This window comes from Amphiprion ocellaris, chromosome 13 (assembly GCF_022539595.1).
Source record: "Amphiprion ocellaris isolate individual 3 ecotype Okinawa chromosome 13, ASM2253959v1, whole genome shotgun sequence".
In the NCBI taxonomy this organism is placed as follows: Eukaryota; Metazoa; Chordata; class Actinopteri; family Pomacentridae; genus Amphiprion; species Amphiprion ocellaris.
In genome coordinates this window covers 1,965,467-1,992,807 of record NC_072778.1, presented here as the reverse complement: position 1 = coordinate 1,992,807, position 27,341 = coordinate 1,965,467, and the positions used below count along the sequence as shown (strand labels likewise).

The following is a 27,341-nucleotide window of genomic DNA, read 5'->3' as shown; positions in this document are numbered from 1 at the left end:
CGAACGTATAGACGTGAAACCTGACAGAATGATGGAAACACAACACTCAGCTCTAGGTGGAAACAGAACTACAGACTTCATGCACGTAACGACCACTGAGTGTTTCACCGTTAAACTACTCACAGCTACCGTCAGCAAAAACACAGCGTCAACCGGAAACACGACTGCCATCAGCTCCTCGGAGCGCAAAATCTAACAGCTAACGCCACCGACGGATCAGCAATGGATCGCAGAGTTATTCAAAGCCACAAACACCCGCTGTTAATCCACAGAAACCTCCCTCTGCAGCGCCCCCTGCTGTGTGGACGCCAGCATCTGCAGTCTATTTATGAGAAACAAATTGTGTATTTACTCAAAGTAAAGCTCAGAATTATTATCAGCTTCTAAACTACAAATAAGTGAAAGTTTAGAAGAGCCACTGCTGTTTTGTAATGAGGAAAACTATCTTCTCTGTTTTTATTACAGTTAAATAATAATAAAATACCTGTACTTTTATATGTCAAACTGAAATGTGTGTGACGAGTTCAAATTTCAGTGGATTTATAGTAAACAAATGTGGAAGTGAATGACTTTAGCCAAAAAAAATGTGGATGAAAAATTGGGTTTTTTTATGCATTTTACGTGTCTGAAATCTGAACTGAATTTTATATCATTTCTCTAATATTTTATGGTCTAGATTTTAGTGGCAGAGTGCTCGAAACCACAACCCAAATACAGCGTTACAGAGGAACGTGAGACCATTCTGGAAAACAAGAAACTTTGAACCCAAAAACTGCAGAGAGAGGGTCAGACCACTCTGCTTCCAAACTCTTCAGATAAAAGAATGTATAGCCGGGTGGCGAGCAGAAACAGGTTCAATGAAGCATTTAGAATGAATTCACCAATATTAGAGTTTCCTTCAGTTTGACGCTTTGAACAAGTGGATCCTTGACTCTTAAGTAGGGAACTACAACAGACTGTCATCGTCTAGCACCAAAAAACATCAAAAATAAAACCATTTAATGCAGATTTTAAAAACATTACAGCCAACAGTTTAAATACTGTTGAGGCTACATGGTGAGCTGGAACTTTCAGTACAACATCCCACTGTCCTTTAATCTCTGGGAATGTGGACGAAGTTCAGAAAATCCTTCCAGTTAGAGGCAACTGAGAAATAAAGTGGTAGCTGGAGCTCGTCTCTGATTCTGTCCTTTAAGGTTTTAGGAGCAACAGTCACCAAAATGAGGAAAATATGACAGCAGTTCACACCGTTTTTACACTAATTTGTCTGAACCTAATCGTGGTGTTTGGATGAAACCGTGGCAGCTAAAATAAGTTTGGGTTTGATGCAGGATTTGCAATTTTACATTGTCAAACAACGCAGGCAATCACAAATTAATATATAAAAAAGTGTGTTTTAGACTTTCAGCTGGCACGTTGTGCAAAGACCTAAAATATCACGGCATCACTACTTTATACCCGACATCACCTGTTTAACTGACGACCATTTTTCACCCTCAACTGAAAAACATTTCTTCAAAAAACTGTTCTGAGATCAACATTTCCCCCAAATATTCTTAATACTTGTGAATTACCTTAATTAAAACTAATTAATTACTTGTCTAACAATAAGTTCAGTTTGGCGTGCTAGTTAGCTAATTTGGCAACCAGCTTGTTCAGCTAGCACCAAGCTAGTTTCTTCATATTTGTTGTTAACTGTACAAAAAATGACAGAAAAATGGCTTTGTTTTGGTGTTACAGCATCCTTGTAAACTAGCTAAGTAGATCATCGAGACATTGCTAATTGATTTAAGCTAGCAATATAGCTAGTTTTTTGTAGCTACTAGCTAGCTACTCTGGAACTACCTGTAATTGTACCACACAATTCCTTCCCACATATTAGTAAATTTATACCGTTGGTTTGCATATGTTTTAGTTGCATCCTAGTTTCGACTTAATTTCCTTTACAAATTAAATTTGGTTTTAATTTCTCATCTGGCTTGCTTTTACATTAGATGGCTAGCTGACCTAGCTGTTGCTAGCTTAGTTTAGCCAGGGTTTGATGTTGTGCGTAATCACAGTCCCACAATCACAGTAACGCATTTTGTGAGTAAATTTATTTCCTTGGTTTGCATATTTTTAAAATTTGTACTCCAAAACAAAAAAGAATGTTTTTTTTTACTTTAGTTATGCCTGAATTTTACTTTAGCTTTCTTTGAAACTAGCTAACTGGCTTGTGAAGCTAGTAATATTGGTAATACAGTTTAGTGTGAGATAGTGATGTAGCTAGTTTTCTAGCTAGTATCTGGTGTTTCTACCGTCTACTTCTTTGTTTCCCTAAAATTAATATTTTCTGTTTTAAATTTTGTTTTGGTAAGCTAACTTAGTGACTAGCTCACCAAGCTCTTACTAAGCTAGTTTTCTAGCTTTATGTTTCCGTTGTTGCCTGTAATCACAGTGCTAAAACTGCAGTAACAACCTCTGATTTTTGTTGTAATTATCAACTAAAGTAGTAGCTAAACATTTAAACCCCATTACACTACTAAGTAAGTTTTATTTGCTCAGTTCAGCTTGATAGTAAACTAGCTAACTAGCTTGTCAAGCTAGTAATATTGCTAGCTTAATTTAGCTAGCTAGTGATCTGGCTAGTTCCTGGTGCTATCTGTAACTGCATCCCACAGTGACCAGAACACATTATTGTATTTCTTCTTGTAAAAATGTAGTTTTGGTAAACTTAGTATCCAGCTGATGAAGCTAACACTGAGCTAGGTTTCTAGCTTCGTTTTTCAGCTGTTACGTGTTAGCCCACTGACACAGCTGCAGTAGCACATTGTAATTTTCATAGCAATTAATAACTGAAAGAAAATGTAAACCTTCAAATAATGCTTTGAAGGAAGTTTTGTTTTGGCTGCAGAGCTGTCTTGTAAGCTAGCTGATTAGCATGTCAAGCTATTGCTACTTAAACTGAGCTAGTACTGTAGCTAGTTTCTGGTTTTATCTGCAATCACAACTAAATAACACAATTTGCTCCCATTTCAGTAAAATGATCACCTTGATTTACACATTTTTTTACAATTTGAATTGATATTTAGCAATTAAGAGTTGTTTTTAAACGCTAGCACGCTAGCTTAAAATTAGCTAAAAATCTTGTAAAGTTAACAATGTTGTGAGAAGTTTCAGTGTTTGGAGACATAGTTCAGATAATTCCTTATGAGCCTTGGTGTGTTCTTCAGGAGCGAAATTACTAGCAGTTAGCTTCACCTCTTAAATCCAGTATTTACAGTATTACAGCCTCCATTATTACTGATTCCATTTAGCTTCTCCTTGCAAGAACGCCTTCATTAACTAGTACCAAGAAAAAGCACTTATTCAACAACAAAAGCAGATAACTGCTGTTAGAAAAGGCAGAAAGAAGTTAGTCAGACGTCCCAGCTGTGAAAAATAACTGAAAACAGTGTGAAGCTGAAGCAGTTTGTCTTCAAAAAGGAGATTTTAACCTTAAAAATTCAGGAAATATCATCTGTTTCTTTATATTTACCTATTATCCTGCCCTTCTTATAAGAAATATTGTGGTAAAACGTCAGTTCAGGGCAGGTTCAGCTCTTTATTTCAGATATTAACAGGCAGATTATGTTGAGAAAAACCCTGAAAATTTTAAATGTACCGAGTATTCCATGATTTTAGTAAATTGCTGTCCTTGTGCCGATTAAAACAACATTATTAAATGTTAATTTGGTCATTTTTGACACATTATTCCTAAATAATTTACAACTTTGCAGCTTCTCTTTCTTTAGTTTCTTGTTTTTCTCATTTTCAGCAACAGAATAAACAGAATAAATTTACTTTTTTAGTTGTGAATATTATTGCAAGATAAAAATTGAAAATTGGTTGATGAAACATGATTAAAAAGCCAAAGTAAAACCTGCTTTAACCCTCGTGTCGTCCTGTGGGTCAAAATTGACCCGTTTTAAAGTTTGAAAATGTGGGAAAAAAATATATTTTCACAGTGAAACTTCTGATGTCCACATTTTCAACATTTTTGGGAAATCTCTGAACATTTTTTGGTGGAAAAAAAGAAATGTTAAAAATGTTTCTTAGGAACATTCACAAAAAAATCAACCAAAATCCAGCAAATTTATTTGGATTTTGGTGTATTTTTTGGTGAATTTTCTTAAAGAAAACATCAGAAGTTTTTTACTGATATATATGTAATCACGATATTTTTAGGATTTTTTTGAAAGATTTTTATTAATTTTTTGAAAATATTTACAAGAATTTTCTTGCCAAATTTGGGGTATTTTAAAAAAAAATAAAACTTTTAAGGGAAACTTTCAAGGAATTATTGATACTTTCTTCCTGAAGGTTTTGCAAATTTTCAGAAATTTGTGGAATTTTTTTGCAGAATTTTTGGATTTTTTTCAGACAAGGAAACAATATTTTTTGGTGCCTGTAAAGGAGGACAACAGGAGGGTTAAACTCTGCGGGTAGTGAATACAGCCGGCTGTGTAGAAATACAAACTGTGCTCCAGGCTTCACCGTCGTATTTCAGTAACTCAGCTCAGACTGATCTGACTTTCATGTTTAATCAACGCGTCGACTCACAGCGGTCACTGTGGTTTCACACAATCAGAGGTGCCTTGTTTGAGTTTGTTCCCTCATTAGCTTCAGGGAGCTTCGCCGCAACGCGACTTATGTCTCCTGATGTCTGTAAAGCCGACGTGACCAAAGGATTTCACACGAGAAGAAGAAGAAGAAGAAGAAGAAGAAGAAGAAGAAGAAGAAGAAGAAGAAGAAGAAGAAGGCAGTTCCCAGGAGATCTCTGGTTCAGATAAACATCAGCAGCTTCTTTACAAACTGCTCGTCAGTTTCATCTGAAGAGCTTCACTATTTAGTATTTTCATATTTTCTGATGACAAAACGACCAACACTGAGGTCACAATCCTTCTATAGCTGCACATTAATTTTCACAACTAAACTTGTAACGACACACCAGATGACACAGAGTCTACTGCTACTTACGGCACATCTACAGTCACATCTGGACAGGAATTTAACAACCTCCGTTAAATACTTCTCTGGGTTTTTTCTTGCTCCAGCTCAAAGCTTATTCATACTGAGAAACTGTAAAACGCAACATTAAATCTTTCCCAATCTCTGCAGACAAACGTGCTGTGAATGGATTCAGTACTTGTTAATGTTGGAGGTATAAAAGTATGTGTTTGGAGTGGAATATTGACCTCAGTTATTGAGATTTCTGTAACTGCTGAGCGCTTGGAGAGCAGGAATGAAAAGCAAACCCGACTTGTGTTGATCCAAGACTCCCTCCCACCGTTAAAAGTGAAACCTCGTCCAGTCTTCGGGTCCAGTCCTCGGGTCGATCTGTGGCCCGCTAGTGTTGCTACAAAGCTACATGAGTGAATTCACAGCTGGCTGCTGCCCCCAAAATGGCCTCCCAGGTGCAACAGGAAGCAGGTAAAGGCAGGACACAGATGAACAGGTGAGCCGATCAGTGTCCTCCGTCTCTGGAAGAAGGACTCTCCGAGCGTCCGTCCCTTGTGTTGGCTGAAGACTTCTTCTGCTTCTGCTTGGACTTCCTCAGCATCCGAACCTCCAGACAGAAGAAGGCAGAGAGTAAAACTAAACCAACAGATAACTGCAGTATTTCTAAACTGAGCAGCAGCAACAATCAAAAATAAATACTGTAGAAAGACGAAACTTCAGGCCCCAGAATGGAAACTCAAAGCAACCAAACTACAGAATAAAGTAAGGAAGCTAAGACACCAGGTGAGTACGAGACTACAGGTGCCCTGCAGGGACAAACAGAACCAACCTTCGGTCCAGCAGCAGAGATGATGATGTGACCCGGCGGCTGGATCCACGGTTCCCCGTCCACCTGCACAGGTATGGGTTTGCTTACCGTCAGCCTGATGTAGTTCCCTTGAGCAATACGAATCCCTGAGCGCAGGCCGCTCTGCACCTGACCCTGCACACACACACACACACACACACACACACACACACACACACACACACACACACACACACACACACACACACACACACACACACACACACACACACACACACACACACACACAGATGGTTGAGAGCTCTGGATGAAGTCTGCTGAGGCCTTTGAGTGAAGATCTTCTCACCATGTGGACGACCCCGGTGACCCCCACCACCTCCAGCAGCCCGTCATCGATGCTCGGCTTCCCAAAGCGACCGTCAACCTCCGACCCCCAGAGATCTGCACCAGCACCCCAGCTACACACACACGCACACACACACACACACACACGCACACACACACACACACACACGCACACACAATGTGCTGTTCAGACTGTTGTCCTACTATTAAAGTCTTTTTACAAAATGTCTCAAAAATATTACAGAAACAGAAAAAAAAATATAACGTATGTTGTATGAAAAAATTTCTTTAAAAAAATTTAATTTTAATATTTAAAAATATATCTTACAAAGAAATATTTATATACGTAAAAAACAAACAAACATCATTTTATAATAATCTGCTGGCCTACACGCCATCAGAATCACTGATTTACATTTTAATATTTTTTCATTAATCCCAATAGTCTGTCCTCTTCATTTCTTAGAGCGTCTCTGGGCTGTGGTGTTTATGTTAGAGCTTTTATCCAATCATATTTTAGCTATCACGTGTTGCCAGGGTCAAAGAAATCTGCCCCAAAGCGCCATGCGCCAGTATCACGTCACAATGAAAATGTTGCTTTAACTAATCAGATTCCGAGTTGGTGACCTCAGGGCCCTCTCTAGCAGGCTTACGAAACGTCAGCATTTTCACGTCCTCTGATTGGATGGTCAGAGAGTTAGCCAAAGCTAGCGACTCCTGTCTGTATGGACCCGCACAAGCGAAAACTGTATCGTAAAAGTATTAATAACTGCTTTTTTTCAACCCACAATGACCGAAGAAGGAGGAGGAGATATGAATTTGGTCGCAGATATATTACGAAAGGCATTTTCAAGGCGGAATTTCCAAGAAAAGGTGAACATTATGAGGAAAGCCGGCTAACCGCGGAGCTAGCAACCCCGGAGCTAGCAACCGCGGAGCTAACAAGCAACCAGCCGGGAAAATGGTTTGTCCGTCACTTTCAGCCCAGTAACTTTGGCTCAGCTTATGCCAGAAATACGACTGGACATACCCGACTTTCAGCATTCATTTCTCCATAGAAAAGGACTTAATGTTGGAACTTAAACGCACGGATTGCTAGCACAACAGAGTGATCGAACTCCTGAGAACAGAAAAGAGGATGGATTTGTGTTCAAACAATCACAAGCTTTGGTGAGTAAAATGAATTATATTTACATTTATATGTGTGTATTTGTCATTTCATTGAGTTAATATTGATGCTCCTGCTAGATGTGATATGGAAGGAGGCTGGTTGAACTGTTTAAATTCGGGTTCTTGCTTTAGTAACAGCATTCATTATCACTAAATGACTATGCAATGTCCTGTTATTCTGCTTTTCTGTATAATGTTGATAGTTTCTATAGCCATGGCTGCATAATGATGATGTTAAAAGGTGGTTTGATTCAAGTCTGAGTGTAAAATACACAGCCTGCCCCTGATAAAACTAGTTAAAAAGTTACAGGTGAAGACAAGTTCACATTTTTAAAATAAATATTTCTGCAAAATTTGTTATAATACTGTAAATTTACCTTAAAATTAAATGTATTTAGCCTGTGACAAAAGCAAAAAGTTTAAATAAGGATGCTATTAATGCATACATGTATAAATATATATAAAAATAATGTAGGGGGTCAATATCATGACCGAAAATTGCTTTTTAAACGTGTTTCCTCCTTTATTTCAAGAATCAGTGTGAAATATTATTAACCAAATCAGAAAAAAATAAAAACATCATAAAATAGTTTATATAAGGTTTACAATGAGAACTCAAACAGCATTTATATGTTTTTAAAGATTAATTTTGCCAATTTTACATCCACAGTTTCTGTTTCTGTTATTTAATTCAGTGGCACACACTTAACAGAGGCAAACTTCAGAAGTTGTTTGACTATTTTAGTCAAATCAAAAACACAAAATGAACCTGAGATTAACGTTTGCTTGTGTGTTGCATTGTGTGTGTTGTGTTACCTGGGGATGTTGAGAAAGATCAGCCCCTCTATGTTGGGTAAAGGGATGTTCTGGGCGTCCACCTGAAGCTGCAGCTCCTTGTGGAGACTCCTGGTGTGGCTGATCTTCTGCAGGCCAACCTTCACATAAACACCTTTGTTGTGGAACCTGTGAGGGGCAGAGGGCAGAGGGGCTGATGGGAAATGTGGTCCTTGGTCCATTCAAAGATGCACAAGATGAGACAGAACAATCACAAAGAAACAAAACAACTACACAGAGATGTAAAATGACCACAAAGAGACACAAACCACCATGAAGAGATAAAAGAACAACAGACACACAAAAACCGCAGAGACACAAAACAACTATGAAAAGATACACAGCAACTGCAATGAGATGCAAAACAAACAGAGATAAAACAAGCACAAAGAGACACAAAACAACCACAGAAATGCAAAAAGAAACTGTAAAGAGACGCAAAACAAATTTTTAGCACACAAAAAGACACAAAACAAGCACAAACACACAAAACAACAGTAGAGCTGCAAAATGAGCAAAAGACAAAATCACCATGAAAAGATACAAAACCACAGCAAAGAGGTACAAAACAAACACAAAGAGACAAAAAACAAGCACACAAAAACACAAAGCAAGTGCAGAGACACCAAACAAGCACTAAAACACACAAAACAACAAGAGATGCAAAATGAGCAAAAGACACACAACATAACTGCAAAGAGACACAAAACAACCATGAAAAGATACAAAACAACCACAAAGAGACAAAAAACAACCACAAAGAGGCACAAAACAACTGCAAAGAGACAAAACAAGCACAAAACACAAAGAGACACAAAAAAACCACAAAGACTGAAAACAACCATTAAAAAAGCAACAGAACAAAAGCAAAGAGGCACAAAATGATGAAAAGAGACGTGCACAAATACAAAACAGCTGCACAAAGACTGTAGCTGTCTGCTGTTGTGTTTGTTTCAGGAGGGACAGGATGCTGTCACACAGTATTTCCATTAGTTTTTATACTTTTCTAGATACCTGCACTGTTAGCATGCAGTAGCTGAAGACAGTGCTTCCAGTAAGCTAGTGTTGCTTTGGTGTGTTTCTCTGTTTGAACCCTCAACTCTGCCTCGAAACCACCAACATATTTACACTCGTATTAAACCTGTGAAGCAGCCACTAAATGACAGCAAATGTTGGCGTGTTTCTGCAGTTTTGTTGGTGTTTCTGGGTGAAGACAGTTTAATTTTCCACTACAAAGAAGATGGACAGCTGCACCTTCAATTTACCAACCAAAGTCTTCACTACTCCCCCGTCACATGACATGAATCGTGTATAGTTTCTGGAATAAACTCAGGTGTAGAGGGTCACCTGCTGGTGAATTTGTCAGGTTCGTCCTCTCGAGCGAGGTGGAAGTCGAGGCTGAGCTCTGCGTCGATGCCGATACCGAAGTAGTTGTTCATCTGGACGATCTAAGAGAAAGAAAGACATAGAGAGGGATTCCCATGATGTTTTTATCCATTAAATTCAGACAGCACATACAGTCGTGAACACAAGGTTACATACACATGTACACACCATGTATATCACGTCAGTGTTGAGTTTCCAATGACTTCTATGAGTCTGAATTTTCTTTCAGAGAATCATCATGAATCTTTGTTACAAAACAATCCTGTATTTTCACTCTTTCTTTTATTAAAGGTCTTCTGGAAATATGGCAAATCTGTTGAGTCATAAACATAAATACAGCAGCTTCAGTTATCTGTTTGGCTGATGTAGAACGTCATATTGATCTAATTTTCTTAGTTTCATGGCTTCTTAACTTCCCGTCAGTGATTATGATCGACTACAGCTGCTGAGTCCTCTGATCCAGTTTAAATAGAACCCATTAGATCCACTAATTAGACTCAAATACTACAGTGGAAAAGTCAGCAAAGATCTGAAAAAGCAAATCATTGACTTGAACAAATCAGAAAGTCACTTAGAGCCATTTCAAAGCAGCTAATTCAAATTCATACTGAGATTTAAACTCAAACTTTTATGACAATTATTCATGTAGATAATTTTTTGTTCAAATTATGAGATTCAGATTCTTTTTTTTTTCAATTATTGAAGTTATATAGCCACAATTAAAATTTTAACTTTTCAGTTTTTATTACAAATATTCAAGCTGAGGAATTCAAAAATCGAAGCTACTGGATGAACAGAATAAATGCAGCACGGCTCAGAAACAGTGAATAGAGGAGCAGGTTGTTGGAGATTCAGTCATAAACTAAACATCCACTTGTCTTGAGACTTTCCATTTCTGATGAATCTGAACAACCCACTAGATTCTGGAATGGATGAAACTGTTGTTATGTTCCAGATTCCAGTTCATTTAAATGAAAACAGGAGCAGAGATGTTGTCGGACACTTTAATCTGCATCATTAATCAGCTGTTTTTAACACGTGGATGTCGTCATGCCCCATTTTAATCTTTATAACTCTTAGGTTGGTGTGACTTCTTGTCCAGGTCTCCTTCCAAAAAGATCTTTTAATTTCATGGGACTTCCTGGTTAATTCCATACAAATATTGGCATTCCTGTATGTATATTCTGGCGCACCAGATTTTTTCATTATTTCCAGAAGACCTTCAATAAAAGAAACAGAATGTACGATTGTTTATTTAGAAAAAAAAAATTAAATAAAAAAATAGAAGATTCGAAGATTTTGCACACAGTTCAATGATTCCATCACAGAAAATTCATTTACAGGAGTCATTGGAAACTCAAGACTGTCATGACACTTTAGTTTTAGATAGTTTATCTTATATTATCTGATCTTATCTCTTATCTTATATTGTCTTATCTCTAATCTCATCTTATTTTATCCTGTGTTAGCTCATCATATCGTATCTCATCTTATCCTGTCTTATCTCATACCACATTTCATCTTATTCTATCTCATCTCATACTGGCTTATTCTATCACATCTCATATTATCATATCTCATCTCATTCAATCTTATCTCTTATCTTGTCCTATCTCATCTTTTTCTATCACATCTCATCTTGTCTTATCCTATCTCATCTAACGTGTCTTATTTTATTTCTTATCCTATCTCATGTCATGTTATCTTATCTCATCTAATCTTATCCTGTCCTATCTTCTATTGTCTTGTCTTGCATGTTATCTCATCTCATTGTATTTTATCCTGTCTTATCTTATCACACGGTATCCTCTTATCTCATCTTATGTCTTATCTCTCATCTCATCTTATCCTATCTTGTCTCATCTTATCCTATTGCATCTCATCCTATTCTATCTCATCTCACTTCGTACTGTCTTATTCTATCATCTCATCATATCTCATCTCATCTTGTCCTATCTCATCCTGCCTTGTCCTAGCTCATCTCATCCTGTTTCATCTCATCTTATTTCACCATATCCCGTCTTGTCTCATCTCTTCTCATAAATTATTTATCCTATCTTACCTCTTCTTATCCTGTCTTATCTCATCTTACCTTATATCTTATCTTATTCTATCATTCTATCATTTCACTTTGTACTGTCTTATTCTATCATCTCATTTTGTCATATCTCATCTCATTCTGTCTTATCTCTTAGCTTGCCCTGTCTTATCTCATCTTATCCTGTCTTATCCTATCTCATCTCATCTCATTCTCATCTAATCTTATCTTGTCTTATCCCTTGTCTTATCTCATCTCATCCTATCTTATCTCATTCTGTCTTATCTTATCCTATCTCTTCTAAGCTCATCTCATCTCATTTCCACTTAAAAGTGAAACCTCATAGACTGACACATTCCTTTATGTAACTACAGTAGAGATTTGTAAAAACGTAGTAAAGAAGCTGGACGGTCCAGACCTTGGGCGGCTCCAGGAATCCGTTGTTCTTCCCGTCCTCAGAGATGTCCTGAGCGTCCAGCAGGATGGTCCAGCGGTCCATCAGAACCTCGTCGGCCTCGTCCACAGACACCAGGATGTGGTGAGGATCCTCTCCGCTGTAGCCGGTTCCCCAGCGCAGGATACGAGCCAAGTCGTTACCTGAGGGGACGAGACGATCAGTGGAACCACCGAGAACAGAGACGTGAGGACGTGAACGGACAGGACAGTCACCTGTTCCCAGCGGGACGATTCCGATCGGCGGCTCCCGACACACCAGCTTGTGCCTGACGGCCTCCAGGACTCCCAGAACCCAGCCGACCGTCCCGTCGCCACCACAGACCAGAACCCGGAACCGAGGAACCTCCCTGAAGGTGTGGAGGCTGCAGAGAAACATGTTTAATTGGATTTTACAGGAACTGTGGTCGTTTCCCATCGATTTGTCACCATTTTACATCCACTAGTTGTCTTGTTTTATAGATTTTTATTAGTTTTGAATCGATTTGTCACAGTCTTTCTTTTGTTTATTGTGGATTTGTATCTATTTTTATTCATTCTGCATCTTTGTAGTTGTTTTGCATCTGTTTTTGATCTTTTTTAAAACTATTTTTATTATGTTTGCATGTATGTCATAATATTGTTTATGTTTGTTATCATTTTGCATCTATTTTTCACAATTTTGATTGAGTTTGTAGTGGCTTTGCATCTGTTTTTGTTTATTTTGCATCTGTTTTTTTAGTTTTGTTTTTATTTGTCAGAATGTTGCATCTATTTCTGGTCATTTTGCATGTATTTGTAGTTGTTTTTGTATCTATTCTTAACTGGTTTTCATCTGTTTTTTAAAGTTTTGCATGTACTTGTCATAACATTGCATCTGTTTTTATTCGTTTTGCATATATTTGTCATAATGTTGCATCTATTTCTTGTTATTTTGCCTTTCTTTAACCATTTTTACATCTATTAATGGTTGTTTTTCATCTGTTTTTATTAGTTTTGCATATACTTGTCATAACATTTCTTATGTTGGTCGTCATTTTGCATCTCTGTGTCATAATTTTGCATCTTGTTGTAATTTTGCATCAATTATTAGCTGTTTTTCATCTGTTTTTATTCATTTTGAATCAGCTTTTTCTAGCTTTATATGTTCTGGTCATAGTATTGTGTGTATTTCTGGTTATTTTGCATTTCTATAGTCATTTTGCATGTATCTGTAGTTGTTTTACATCATTTTTGATAGTTTTTTGAATGTACTTTTATTAGATTTGCATGTATTTGTCATAATGTTGCATGTCATCATTTTACATGTGTTTGTAGCTGCTTTGTATGTTTTTTAAAATTCATTTTGCATGCATTTGCCTTAATTTTGCACCAGATTATAATAATTTTTCATCTGTTGGTGTCATTTTATATTTGTTCATAATCGTTTTGCATCTATTTTTATTTATTTTGTGTCTGTTCGTCGTCATTTAGCATTTGATTGTTGTTTTTTTGCATCTCTTTGTGGTAACTGTGTGTCTCTCTGGTCACTGTGCATTAATCTGCAGCTGTTTTGCACCTATTGTTAGTTGTTGTTATTGTTGTTGTTGTCCTCACCCAGCCAGCGGCCCTCCATTAGAAATGTCGAAGACCTGGTGAGGATTGAGGAGCTTTCTGAAGCTGTAGAGGAGCTCTCTGCCCTTCAGGCCGCCGCTCTTCGGGTTGACGAACACCAGCAGTGGACAGATGTCGGCTCCCAGCCGGTTGCACTGCAGGACCGCAAACAAAGCGCAGAAGTTTGGAAAGAAGCAGTCATTCCGGGGCTCTTTATCACGTTCTAGAGCTCCACAAAACAAAACACGTGAGCATCTGTTACCAGGATCTCCGGGACGACCAGTGAGGACAGCGGCTTGTCGTTGATGGACGTGTCTTTAGCCAACATGTAGATCCTCTCTGCCTCGGAGAAGCAGGAGATCTGCAGCGCCACGGCTCCTGAACACACATGGACGTTGTTTTACCATGTAGTTTTTTTATTTTTATTTTAGGCTCTTTATCGGGCTCAACATGGTCATTTAGCCATAATAATGATTTTTTATTCGTTTGTAATGTATCTGTCATGATTTTGCATCACATTTCTAAGCAGCAGCATCCCATAAACTGTGGTGGTTTCCGTGGCGACCGCCTCACCTTGGCTGCCGTAGACGTGGCTCACAGACACCAGGTGACCTGCAGAGACGAACGGAGTTAAAGGAGCCGATGTCAGAGTTTTTTATTTAACAAACAAACAAACCTGCAGTTAATGTAGAAACACATTTAATGATTCATAAAGTGAAAATAAATCAGATTTAGCTGCCAGATAAACAAAACAACAACAAACTCATCAGACGTATTCAAAACAAAACAAGAAAGTAAAAAGATAAGTTTGGTCATAGAAATTTCTATACATCAACTTTATTTATTTATCACCTTGTAGTTAGTTACACACTACATGCACCTACTTCTGTGATTCTTATAATTAGTTTTAAAAGTTGGTTTTTCTGCAGCTATTTTTCTATTTTTACATATTTATTTTTATGCATTTCAACAGTTAATTTTATATATTTATTTTTATCATTTCTACAGTTATTGTATTTTACATATTTCTTTTTATCATTTCTACAGTTATTTTTATATTTTTACGTATTTTTTATGCATTTCTACAGTTATTTTTGTATTTTTGCATATTTCATGAATTTCAACTGTTACGTTTTTTGGTTAATATTAATTATATATTAATTTCTGCATTTACTTTTTAATGCAGTTCTTTTTTTGTATTTAAACATTGTTTTATTTACGTATTTCTGCATTTATTTATTTATGTCTCTAAATTGTCAACGTAATACTTCTTTTCTGCTTTTTGCATTTCTACATTTGATTTTACTGTATTTTTATATATATATATATATACACACACACACACACAGATTTCTAAACTTATTTATGTATCTCAGTTTTTGTTTTTTTTTTACACTAAAAATGTCGGAGGAAGAAAAACGACCAACGAATGTAAAAATTAATGAGTTTGGTCATAAAAATGTACTTAATTTCTACACATCAACCAGGAAGTGAATGAGCAGACTGACTCTTGATGTCGAGGTTCTCCTGGATCAGCTGGACGTACTCCTCTTTGGCCAGCAGGGGGGGCAGTCCTCCGACCAGCAGGCCGACCTGCACCGTCCGGTTCCGGTTCTGGACCACATAGAACCTGGTCTGGTTCATCTGCCGCAGGGACACCTGACAGACCACACAGTTATTTATTTATCATGGTTGTGCCTCTGTTTGTAGTAATTTTACATTTATTCAGTTGTTTTGTGTCTGTTTATCATGATCTTGCGTCTGTCGTAAGTTTGCACATTTTATTCAATTGTTTTGCAGCCATTTTTATCCATTTCGCGTCAGTTTTTATTAGCTTTGCTTCTATTTGTGGTCGTTTTTGTCCATAAACTGCACGAGAATGCCCACAAATATTCAGTTTAGATCCACAAATGAAACGACTGTAACGGATCATCTGATGGTGAAAACTCGGCAGGTTAGTCGTGTTTTTGTCGCCTCACCTTCCTGATCTCCTGCAGTTTGTCCAGAATCTTCTCGTGAGGCGTCAGAGTTTGTCTCTGAACTGAAAAACAGACAGAAAAAAACACAGAAAACCCGTCAGCTGCTGCAGGATTCAGATAAAAACATTCAGACGTTTTGTTCTCACCCTGTTTGCTGCTCATTAGAACCTCCAGCAGACTGAAATTTGACGCGTCTTCATCCTGAAACAAACAAACATCTGTGTTTTACTGTCTGTTCAGTTGTTTTACTGTCTGTTCAGGTGTTTTACCTGCTTGTTCAGGTGTTTTACTGTCTGTTCAGGTGTTTTACTGTCTGTTCAGGTGTTTTACTGTCTGTTCAGGTGTTTTACTGTCTGTTCAGGTGTTTTACCTGTCTGTTCAGGTGTTTTACCTGTCTGTTCAGGTGTTTTACCTGTCTGTTCAGGTGTTTTACTGTCTGTTCAGGTGTTTTACTGTCTGTTCAGGTGTTTTACCTGTCTGTTCAGGTGTTTTACTGTCTGTTCAGGTGTTTTACCTGTCTGTTCAGGTGTTTTACTGTCTGTTCAGGTGTTTTACTGTCTGTTCAGGTGTTTTACTGTCTGTTCAGGTGTTTTCCTGTCTGTTCAGGTGTTTTACCTGTCTGTTCAGGTGTTTTACCTGTCTGTTCAGGTGTTTTACTGTCTGTTCAGGTGTTTTACTGTCTGTTCAGGTGTATTACTGTCTGTTCAGGTGTATTACTGTCTGTTCAGGTGTTTTACTGTCTGTTCAGGTGTTTTACTGTCTGTTCAGGTGTTTTACCTGCTTGTTCAGGTGTTTTACTGTCTGTTCAGGTGTTTTACTGTCTGTTCAGGTGTTTTACTGTCTGCTCAGGTGTTTTACTGTCTGTTCAGGTGTTTTACTGTCTGTTCAGGTGTTTTACTGTCTGTTCAGGTGTTTTACCTGCTTGTTCAGGTGTTTTACTGTCTGTTCAGGTGTTTTACTGTCTGTTCAGGTGTTTTACCTGCTTGTTCAGGTGTTTTACTGTCTGTTCAGGTGTTTTACTGTCTGCTCAGGTGTTTTACTGTCTGTTCAGGTGTTTTACCTGTCTGTTCAGGTGTTTGAGGACCTCAGAGACGACTGAAGCTGCCGTGCTGCTTCCTGAGATGGAAACAAACGCAGACGTCGACCTGAAACACAAGAAGACGAACAACTGGGTTCTTTCTGCTCAATTTCTCAAATGTCGGATTTTTAACAGAAAATTTCTACTCTCTCTTATATTTTTGATGTTTTATCTCATTTTTAAACTTTAATTTTCATCACTTTCACTTAAATAATTTGAATTCCAACTTTTTATCTCACATTTTTGATTTTTTACCTGATAATTTGAGCTTTCTCTCATATTTTGTATGTTTTATCCCAGAAATTGAGCTTTAACCAACACCTTCAGTCTGAGTTTGACTGGACGTCAGATCTGCCGTCTGATTGGTCGGTTCTCACCTGGCCCAGCCGGCGAACACCTGGATGACGTCGTCATCTCTGGGTTTGCTCCTCAGCATCCAGGCATCTCCTCCATCCTTCAGCGAGCCGCCGTTCCGGTTCAGGATGTCGTCGCCATGGAGACGCTGCATCCCGCCGACCTCCTGCAGCTGGAAGTCCTGCGAGTCGCCGGGCAGAAAGAAGCAGCGCAGCGACGCCTCCTGCAGGACGACGGAGGAACTGAGCTCAGGTCGGTCAGGATTCTGACACAGAAGCTCAAAATGTCAACTTTTATCTCACATTTGGGAATTTTTAATTCAAACTTTTACTATAAATTTATACTTTTTATGGCAGGTTTTTTCCTGACAATTAGCTTTTTCCTCACAGGACTCATTTTGTGCAAAAATAAAATAAACTTTTTATCTCATATTTTAGAATCTTAACATGTAATTTTGACTTTATCTTCTCTTGAAACTCAGAGTTGTAGTTTTAGACATAAATAACAGTTTTAGTTGGAATTTTAGCTCCCTGTTTGACATGAACGTGGATTTTTAAGTATTTTCTAACAGTCCTTCATGTAGTTTCTGTGCAGCAGAAGGTGCAGAGGTCGTGTTTTTTAGGAAATAATCGGATGTTTTACCACGACTTCCTCATTCCTGGTGGCGCGACAGATGGAGACCAGTCGGAAGAAACCTCGTTTGACGGCATCGTCGCCTTCGAACACCTTCAGAAACTGTTTACCTGCGAGAGAGAAATAAACTCTCAGTTCTGGAAAACTCCAGTTATTACAGGACGTTATTATTAAATATTTAACTATTTGAACTGAAATAAACAGAGGAAATGATAATAAATGGAACAGTTTTTTTTACACAAACAGACTCTGAAGATGTTAAAGTTTATTGTAAATTGTGATTCTGTGAAAAACACCAGAACTACCTGAGTCTGCAGCAGTCGACTGGTTTTCTTTAGAAACTGCAGCTGAAGAATCGACGTCGTCCGAGTTATCTGATGGAGACACAGATTTAACTTTACGTCTTATTTTCAGACGTACTTTATTATTTTAATGTATTTTTTATTTATTTATGTCATTATTTTAAAGATTTTTTTTTACTTTACAATTATTTTTTATTATTTTATTACTGTTATTTTATGATTGATTTGATTAATATATTTAGTTATTTAGCTTTTGTGCTTTGATTTTATTCAAAATAGATTTTTATTTTTATTATTAGATGTAAATTTTTTGTGGACTTTTATTTGACTTAGTATTTCAGATTTGTTGTTATTTTTAATTACAAAAATGCTTTTTAGTTTGCATTATTGCATTTTTTAAAACTTTATTTTCAGCTTTTTTTATTATGTTAAATATATTTTTTAGTTATTGCTGATATTATTTCAATATATTTTATTTGCTTCACCATGATTTTATTTCATTTTACAACTAATTTGATGAATTCATATTTAGTATTTCTATTTAGCTTTTGTGGTTTATTCTTTAAATGTTTCTTTGTTATTATTAGATTTGAATTTTTATTTCAGATTATTCAATTTTTATATTTTTATTTTCATTCATTTTTGTTGTTATTTTTAATTCTAAAACTAATTGTTATATTTTCCATTGTTTAATTGTTTGCCTTAATTTTTTTTCATTAATTTTGTTTATTTTTGAAATTACTTTTGAAACTTATTTTATTTGCAGTTTTTTATTTTTAATTATATTTATTTTTGATTCATATCTGTTATTTTTTAAAATTATTTTGTTATTGTATTTTATGATTAATTTGATTCATTACTGTTTATGTATTTAAATTTTAGTTTTTGTGCTTTAATTTTATTCAATACATTTTTCACTTTTTATTATTAGATTTTATTAGATATTTATTAGATGTTATTTGACTTAATATTTCAGATTTTTAAATTTCATTTAATTAATCACGATATTTTATTATCGTTAATATCGCAATAACATCTTTTATTATAAAAATGCAAATTTTATTCTTGCATTATTGTTTTTTGAATTGTTTTCTTTAATTGTATTTAGTTTATTATTGCATTTTTTTTACTTCTGTTATTTTCAGGCTATTTTATTATTGTTATTATTAATTACGTGTTCTTGATTTAGATTTATTTTATTATTTTTAATATCTTATATTTACTTTGCCTTTTTAAAAAATTATAGTTAAGTATAATATAGTATATTTTTGTTATTTCATAAATGTTTTATATTTTTATTATTTACATGTTTGTATTTATTTGACTTAGCATTTCTTTTTTGTTAATTTTTAATCTCATTGTTTTTATTATTAATATTTAGTTTTCTATTTGTTTGTTGTTCTTCTTGTTAACTCTGTGAGACATAAATTCCAACTACATTCATGCTGTGAACGTCCGGCTGCGCAGAATAAAAACTGTTTTATTTCCAGGTCATATTTATTCTGAGATGTGAGTCACATTTTTATTTAGAAACTCTGAAAACTCGACTCGGTTCAGTGAAGAAACTGAAAAACATGAAAACTGAAAAACAGCAGTTTTAGTTTCTCAGCAGCGGAAACGAGAGTTTGTGGTTTCTGTTGACAGGATGTGTGTGTGTGTTGTGTTATTGTGTGTGTCTGTGTGTCGTGTATATTGTGTGTTATTGTGTGTGTACCCAGGTCCTGGTTGCAGCTCTCTGCGATTCTATAATTGTGCATCTTGCTGAAGTTTCTGGAGTCGAGTCGGACGCAGCTGGGATGCAGCAACATGCAGCGCAGACGACCCAGAGTGCACTCTGGTGGTACGCTGAGGTAACAGGCGGCGTGACTCTGCACACACAACAGACACACACATTTTTCTTCACTGTGATTCATTTTTCACTATAATATAAAGTCGTCTATGCAAACAGAATGAAGGGGAGAGAACTCAGAAATGTTAGAATGACACAAATCAGGAATCAAACAATTTACATTTTCACAAACTCAACAAACATTTTCCAAAATGACTTAAACTAGTCCAAAATAGCTTCAAATATGTCAATGAAAGGACCCAAAACTTGTCCAAAATGACTTCAAATCTGTCTAAAAGGAGTCCAAACCTGTCCAAAAAACTTGTTAAAAAATTACTCAAAGTTTGTCTAAAATGTTTAAAATATTTTCAAAATGATGTCTAGTAAAAAGAAAGGAAAGAAAAAAGAATTAATTTACACATTGACTAAAAAAAAAAAACAGGCAAAAATTGCATCTGTTTGCTCAGCAAGAAAACTATTTTTACATTTGTTCTTTTGCTAATTTTTTTAACATAATTATTCTGGCAGAAAAATGACTTTAGTTGCCAGATTTTTGCAATTCTTGTTAATTTTAATTCATTTTTTTCAGGGCACAGAAGCTGTTTGTGCAGTAATTTAATGAAACCTTTCTCACCGTGATGCCGCACCATTCACACCTCATCCCTGCCAGGACGTCGGACGAACCGCAGGAACGTCGACAAACCTCACATCTGGACGCCGACGCCAGGTTCCCCTCCCTCCAGTGGTGGTGGAACGTATCCTGGAGAACACGAGCAGAGTTCTACCTTCAGACTGGGAATGTTCTCCTTCAGGTCCGTAGAGGTGGGTCCAGATTTATCACTTTTTAATGGACTTTTTCCATCATTTCTGAGCCTCAGAGCTTCATCAGTCCAGCAGATAGAACCATGACATTTAGGAGGAAAAACACATCTGAGTTCTGATAAAAACTGACACTAGATCAGTTTAAATCCATCCAGGTGTCACAGCCTGAAAACTGAATCTTGTTTTTGTTAATTTTCTCTAAAACAAACTATGATATCATAGTTTCATGTCACAAAGACACGTAAAATGATCAAAACATCACACTAAATGACAAAAAAGGAGACACCAAAAAACAGAAGCAGAAAAACAGGACACAAAATCACATAAAACAAGAATAACGAGACACAAACTGCCAAAAAACATCAAAAACAAGATGTAAAATGAACAACCAGATCAGTTTTGCATCCATCCAGGTGTTGGAGTCGAAACACTAAATCTGGTTTCTGTTCCAAGATGAGACAAAACAAGACAAAAAAATTACAAAAAGTAGACATAAATGACAGAAACAAGATGGAAACTACAAAAAAAACTACAAAAAAGATGCAAGACAACAAAAACTAGACAAAAATGACAAAAAGAGGCACAAAACAACAAAAACTGTACAAAAATGACAGAGGCACAAAACAAAAACAAGACAAAAATGACAAAAGACAAAACAAAAGAGACAAAACAACAACTACAAAAATGACAAAAAACACAAACTAGGCAAAAATGTCAAAAAAGAGGCATAAAACAACAAAAAATGGACACAAATGATGCAAACAAGATGCAAATCGACAGACGAAACTCAAAACAACCAAAACTAGAAAAAAATGACAAAAAAAAGGCACAAAACAACAAAAACTAAACGAAAATGACAAAAAGACGCAAAACAACAACGAGACATAAATGACACAAACAGATGCAAATCGACCAAAGAAAGGGAACAAAACAACAAAAGACCCAAAACAACAAAAACAGGACAAAAATGACAAAACAGAGACACAAAACTGCACAAAATGACAAAAACGAGGCATAAAACAACAAAAACTCTACAAAAATGAAAAAGAGGCACAAAAATGACAAAAAAGCCCCCCACAAAACTCGACAAAAAGATTCTGTGTTCTGCTCTAAACTTTGTGTAACCGTGACGATCAGACAAACTTCTGTATCAGTGTCTGACTTTAGGCAGCGCTGCCCCCTTCAGGTCACACTGGAAACTACACACAGTGTTCAGTGAAGCTCACCTGGAGCTCCAGAGTCCCGTCCAGGTGAGAGCTGCGACAGTCGGCACAGGTGAAGGCGGAGCAGTCGGCGTGGACGTGGAGCTCACAAACTGGAACAGGGAAAACCATTAATATTTAGTGACTGGTAGAGTTAAAACTAAAAGAGATAAACCAGTTTAAAATGGGAACCAGTTTGTTCTCAGTGACACCTGAGATGATGAATCTACTCCTGGCTGAATAAAAGCTTTAATCCTCGTTCTGCGTTTCAATCCCTTCAGCTGATTTTATTCTACGTCTAATAACACGTTAGAGTGGAGCTGCTGGTTTAACTGGTTTAACTGGTGACGGTTCTGGTCCGACCTTCGCAGCGCAGCGCCGAGTTTCCCTCCGTCGGTTTCCTGCAGACGCAGCAGAAACGTTTCTTCGGACCGGTGGGACCGAAGCAGTGAGCAACCGGAACCTGCAGGGGGCAGCAAAAACAACAAACAGTAAGAAAAACAACAAACAGTGAAGAAAAAAAACAAAATGAAACAAAAAATTACATAAACGAGACACAAAACTACAAAAAAGAGACACAAAACTATAAAAACAAGACAAAAATGATGAAATATAGACACAAAACTACAAAAAAATACAAAATGACAAGAAAAGTGGCACAAAACAAAAAAGACAAAACATCAAAAACTAGACAAAAAATTACAACAACGAAACACAAAACAAAAAAGATGAGACACAAATGTCGCAAACAAGATGCAAATCAATAAAAGACACAAAATTATAAAAAAGACAAAGCATCAAAAACTAGACAAAAATGACAAAAGAGACACAAACGACAAAATTACAAAAACGAGACAAACAACAAACTGAAGAAAAACAAACGGGAAAGAAATAACAATGATGAAAAACAACAAACAGTAGAGAAAAACAAACTGAAGAAAAAACAAACTGAAGAAAAAACAAACAAGAAAAAACAGAGTGGAGAAAAACAATAAACAGTGAAAAAAAACAACAAACAATGAAGAAAAAAACAGCAAAGAGTGGAGAAAAACAACAAACAGTGAAGGAAAAAACAAACAGTGGAGTGTTTCTTAAAATTTTTTTAATTTTGAAAAATCCTTAATATACATGATTTTTCTTTGGAATAATATGAAACATTGGTTCAATCGTTAATTACTTACAGTTTTGGCCTGTTTTTTTCAGTCACGTGTAATTTTGTACTTTGAAATTTTACTAATGATGTGTAATTTAATAAACCTGTAAAATATCAGGTTAAAAAATGTAATCCTTAATATACGGATTTTTTCTTTCAAATATCATAAATTATCTGTCAAATTATGAATTCATTATTTACAGTTTTCTTTACAGTTGACAGTAAATTAACACCCTTTTCTTCAATTTTATGAGTTATTATCTACAGTTTATCAAAACTGGGAAAATCTGTACATAAATTCTCTACAGGTAAAAACTGTTCACTCAGCCTGGACTCATATTTCTCTATGCTCATTGTGACGTTGTGTAACTCTCAGGTGGACGTTGGATTAAAATCATCCACCTGGACGTCCTGATCGGCTGCTGCTCGTGTTTATTGCTGCTTTATTGATCGCTGCAGCAGTTAGTCAGAGCCGATCAATGAACATCATGTCGGTCGTGTTTCAGCAGCTCTGAGCTACAGACTGAAGGGATTCAAAGTTCCAGACACTCAGTTTGTGTCTTAGTGGTTTGATTTTTTTCAACCACAGAAATCTCCAGAGCTCCCGAAGTTCTGTTTTTTTTTTTTTTTTTGTTTTGTTTTTTAACACTTTCCAACACGGAATCATTGTCAATAGATTTTTGGCTTTTTTCATGAACATTTCTCTCCACAAAAAAAAAGTCTTTCATGTCAAAATGAAAACAGATTTCTACCAAATAATGTCAGTTAATTAAAAATGTAAAATTAGTGATTGGATAAGTTTTCATAGTGACAGTTGATGGTGGCAGCATCAAGACATGAAGCACAGTGGTGGCAGCATCATATGAAGCATGGTGGTGGCAGCATCATGATGTGAAGCACGGTGGTGGCAGCATCATATGAAGCATGGTGGTGGCAGCATCATGATATGAAGCATGGTGGTGGCAGCATCATGATGTGAAACACGGTGGTGGCAGCATCATATGAAGCATGGTGGTGGCAGCATCATGATGTGAAGCATGGTGGTGGCAGCATCATGATGTGAAGCACGGTGGTGGCAGCATCATATGAAGCATGGTGGTGGCAGCATCATGATGTGAAGCATGGTGGTGGCAGCATCATGATGTGAAACACGGTGGTGGCAGCATCGTGATGTGAAGCACGGTGGTGGCAGCATCATATGAAGCACGGTGGTGGCAGCATCGTGATGTGAAGCACGGAGGTGGCAGCATCACGGTGTGAAGCATGGTGGTGGCAGCATCATGATGTGAAGCACGGTGGTGGCAGCATCATATGAAGCATGGTGGTGGCAGCATCATGATGTGAAGCATGGTGGTGGCAGCATCATGATGTGAAACACGGTGGTGGCAGCATCGTGATGTGAGGCATGGTGGTGGCAGCATCGTGATGTGAAGCACGGTGGTGGCAGCATCACGATGTGAAGCACGGAGGTGGCAGCATCACGGTGTGAAGCATGGTGGTGGCAGCATCAAGATGTGAAGCATGGTGGTGGCAGCATCATGATGTGAAGCATGGTGGTGGCAGCATCATATGAAGCATGGTGGTGGCAGCATCATGATGTGAAGCACGGTGGTGGAAGCATCATGATGTGAAGCATGGTGGTGGCAGCATCATGATGTGAAGCACGGTGGTGGCAGCATCATATGAAGCATGGTGGTGGCAGCATCATGATGTGAAGCACGGTGGTGGAAGCATCATGATGTGAAGCAGGGTGGTGGAAGCATCATGATGTGAAGCACGGTGGTGGCAGTATTATGGTGATGTGAAGCAGCAACACTGTTCTTTAATATTTAATTATTTGATGTTTGTAGAAATCTATTTTCACTTTGACATTAAAGAGTCTTTTTTGGAAAATATTGTCAAAAAAGCAGAATTAAATTGACCGTGATCAAACATTGAAAAGCAATAAAAGGAGAAACTTCCGGTTAATATATTTTTTCTAGGAGAGTCTGTATTCTGTTGTTTTTTGGGTTTTTTTTTGGCAGTTTTGTTTCTCGTGTTGATTATCTTTTGGTATTGTGAAGGAAAACTGCACATAAACAAAATAAAAACAGTCAGAGGGACTCAGGTTTAATAAAACTCTGCTGACCTGGATGGAGGACGGAGTCATGCAGGAACAAACGGTCCGAAGCGTCTTCAGGCATTTTTCATGACACATTAAGTTACAAACTGAAAGGAAACAGAGGAGGACAGTCAGAGACGTCAACACTGAGTAGATGAAACCAATACAGGATTTGACTCCAGTTCTATGTGGAAATAAAACAATGGAGCTTTGCTCTGTTCGCCTGTATGGTTAATATACAAAATTAAAAAGTATAAAACTAAAAACATATAAATACAATTAAATAACTGTATGGTGAATTATTTTTTTAAAATTAAATACTCTAAAAATAAAAAAAATATTTAAATAGCCTGTAAGGGATTTTTTTTTTTTTTTTTTAACAATGCATAAAATTTAAAAATAAAATAGCCCGTTTGGTGAATTTTATTAATTTGAAAATAACATATAAAATAATTTTTCAAAAATTAATATAATTAAAAGATTCTAGAAATACAAATGTATAAAATTCTAAAATAAAATAGCCTGTATGGTGAATATCCAAAATCAAATAATATTAAATTAAAAATATATAAATGAAATAAAATAGCATGTATGGTCATTTTTCTAAAATAAAAAAATATATAAAAATAGAAAATCAAATAGACTATAAAAAAATAAGATGAAATAGCATGTATGGTGAATTTTATAAAATGAAAATGCATAAAATTTTAAAATAGCCTGTTTGGTGAATTTTATTAAATTGAAAAATAAAATTTAAAATTAAAAAAAATGAATTAGTACCCTAAAAGGTAAAATTATATTTTAAAAAATGTATAAAATTCAAAAATAAAATATCTTGATGCTGAGTTTCATATTTTTCTAATTAAAACATATAAAAATAAATAAATACAATGAAATAGTGTGTGTGGTAATTTTTTATATATACATATTCAATTAAAAGGCATAAGATTTAATAAATAAAATAGCCTGTATCCTGATTTTTATAAAATGAAAATGTATTTTATTTTAATACAATAAAATAGACTGTATGATGAATTAAAAATTTTTGTTTAAAAACAAAAAGTATAAGATTTTAAATAAATACATGAAATAAACAGCTTGTATTGTTAATTTTATGTTCTGTTTTATTCCAAGTCAAAATTTGGCTCAGTTATTTGTTATTGTGAACTGCAGTCGTGTATTTAAAGAGATAGTATTTAAATTTTGAAAACAACAAACAAAAAAGAGTATTAACTGGTTATTATATGAACTGAACCCGTCAGTATCATATAAAGTTTTATCTAAATGAATAAATGACTGGAATCTGAGAGGAAAACGAGCAGCGACAAGAACTGATCTCCTGTTTGTTCCTCTTCCGTTGTAAATGTTTGTTATTAAATTAATTCCATCACTGAGAGCTTAAGTGGCTCTCAGAGTGGGAAAGACTTTGACTTCTTCTCTGCTCTTATTTAAAGAAAGTCTTTATTCCGACGCAGACAAAAGCAGGAAGCTGCAGAGTTCAGATAAAACTGTCGGGGCTTATTTAAGCAGTAAAGCGTGTTCGCTGTGAGCCGACGTTCAGTTTGTGGAGTATTTCTGTATTTCTGTGGTTAAACCTTCAGTTCAGTTTCACACTCAGACCTCATGAACAACAGAAACTCTCCAGCTCAGCGTCACGTCCGTTAAAAACAACAGCAGAGGAGCAGCTTCAACACATCCAGGCTTCAGTTAGCCGGACTAACAAAACCTAAAACCTCAGAGACAACAAGTATCACAACGGCGGTTATTATTTTATTTCTAAACCAGGTCAGGCCATCAGAACATCTCCATAAAAAGGCGTGTCATGTGACTCTTCTTTGGCACAAAATGGACCAATCAGGAGCCGCCTACTTCAGACAGAGGAACAAGTTCTTATAAAGGAAGACTGTGAAGAATATAAAAGTGTAGAACGATAGAAAACTTTTAACACTGTAACTTTATATATGTATTTTCTCAGTCAGTACAGCTGCACATCACAGCTCTGAAACTTTAAGCTTCTTTCATTTCAACACGACGCTCAATGTTCAGTTCTGACTGTACCGCAACGAAGAAAATCTATTTAGTTTTAGGTAAAAGCAAAGTGGAATTGATTGAATACACCAAAGCATCAGTTACCATTAATGATCTACACAATAAACAACAATAACAACAACAAAAACTCCACCCACTGACGGAGCACAGGCCTTCTGGAGAATTTACAACTTCACTATATTTAAAGGTCGAAAACAGGGGAGTCAAACTCATCTACGTTCAGGTTCCACATTCAGTCCAATTTGATCTCAAGT

The 27,341-nt window shown here is 36.3% G+C and overlaps 1 protein-coding gene across 1 annotated transcript in view; it reads right to left on the bottom strand.

Moving 5' to 3' along the window:
- Positions 1-537: 537 nt before the first annotated feature.
- The window catches only part of LOC111583750 (diacylglycerol kinase theta), a 30,111-nt gene continuing 3,307 nt past the window's right edge, over positions 538-27,341 (bottom strand). Inside the window, exons 2-23 of the mRNA XM_055016685.1 lie at positions 25,066-25,145; positions 22,148-22,247; positions 21,809-21,897; positions 20,395-20,520; positions 19,647-19,800; positions 17,936-18,004; positions 17,640-17,740; positions 17,021-17,220; positions 16,626-16,710; positions 15,712-15,766; positions 15,566-15,627; positions 15,095-15,245; positions 14,160-14,198; positions 13,849-13,964; positions 13,590-13,741; positions 12,231-12,379; positions 11,980-12,158; positions 9,485-9,585; positions 8,120-8,266; positions 6,135-6,246; positions 5,810-5,962; positions 538-5,587 (exon numbers count right to left, since the gene is read on the bottom strand). Coding sequence (XP_054872660.1) covers positions 5,486-5,587; positions 5,810-5,962; positions 6,135-6,246; positions 8,120-8,266; positions 9,485-9,585; positions 11,980-12,158; positions 12,231-12,379; positions 13,590-13,741; positions 13,849-13,964; positions 14,160-14,198; positions 15,095-15,245; positions 15,566-15,627; positions 15,712-15,766; positions 16,626-16,710; positions 17,021-17,220; positions 17,640-17,740; positions 17,936-18,004; positions 19,647-19,800; positions 20,395-20,520; positions 21,809-21,897; positions 22,148-22,247; positions 25,066-25,145 — 2,522 coding nt within the window. The 3' untranslated portion in view covers positions 538-5,485. The remainder of the gene's footprint in view (positions 5,588-5,809; positions 5,963-6,134; positions 6,247-8,119; positions 8,267-9,484; positions 9,586-11,979; positions 12,159-12,230; positions 12,380-13,589; positions 13,742-13,848; positions 13,965-14,159; positions 14,199-15,094; positions 15,246-15,565; positions 15,628-15,711; positions 15,767-16,625; positions 16,711-17,020; positions 17,221-17,639; positions 17,741-17,935; positions 18,005-19,646; positions 19,801-20,394; positions 20,521-21,808; positions 21,898-22,147; positions 22,248-25,065; positions 25,146-27,341) is intronic.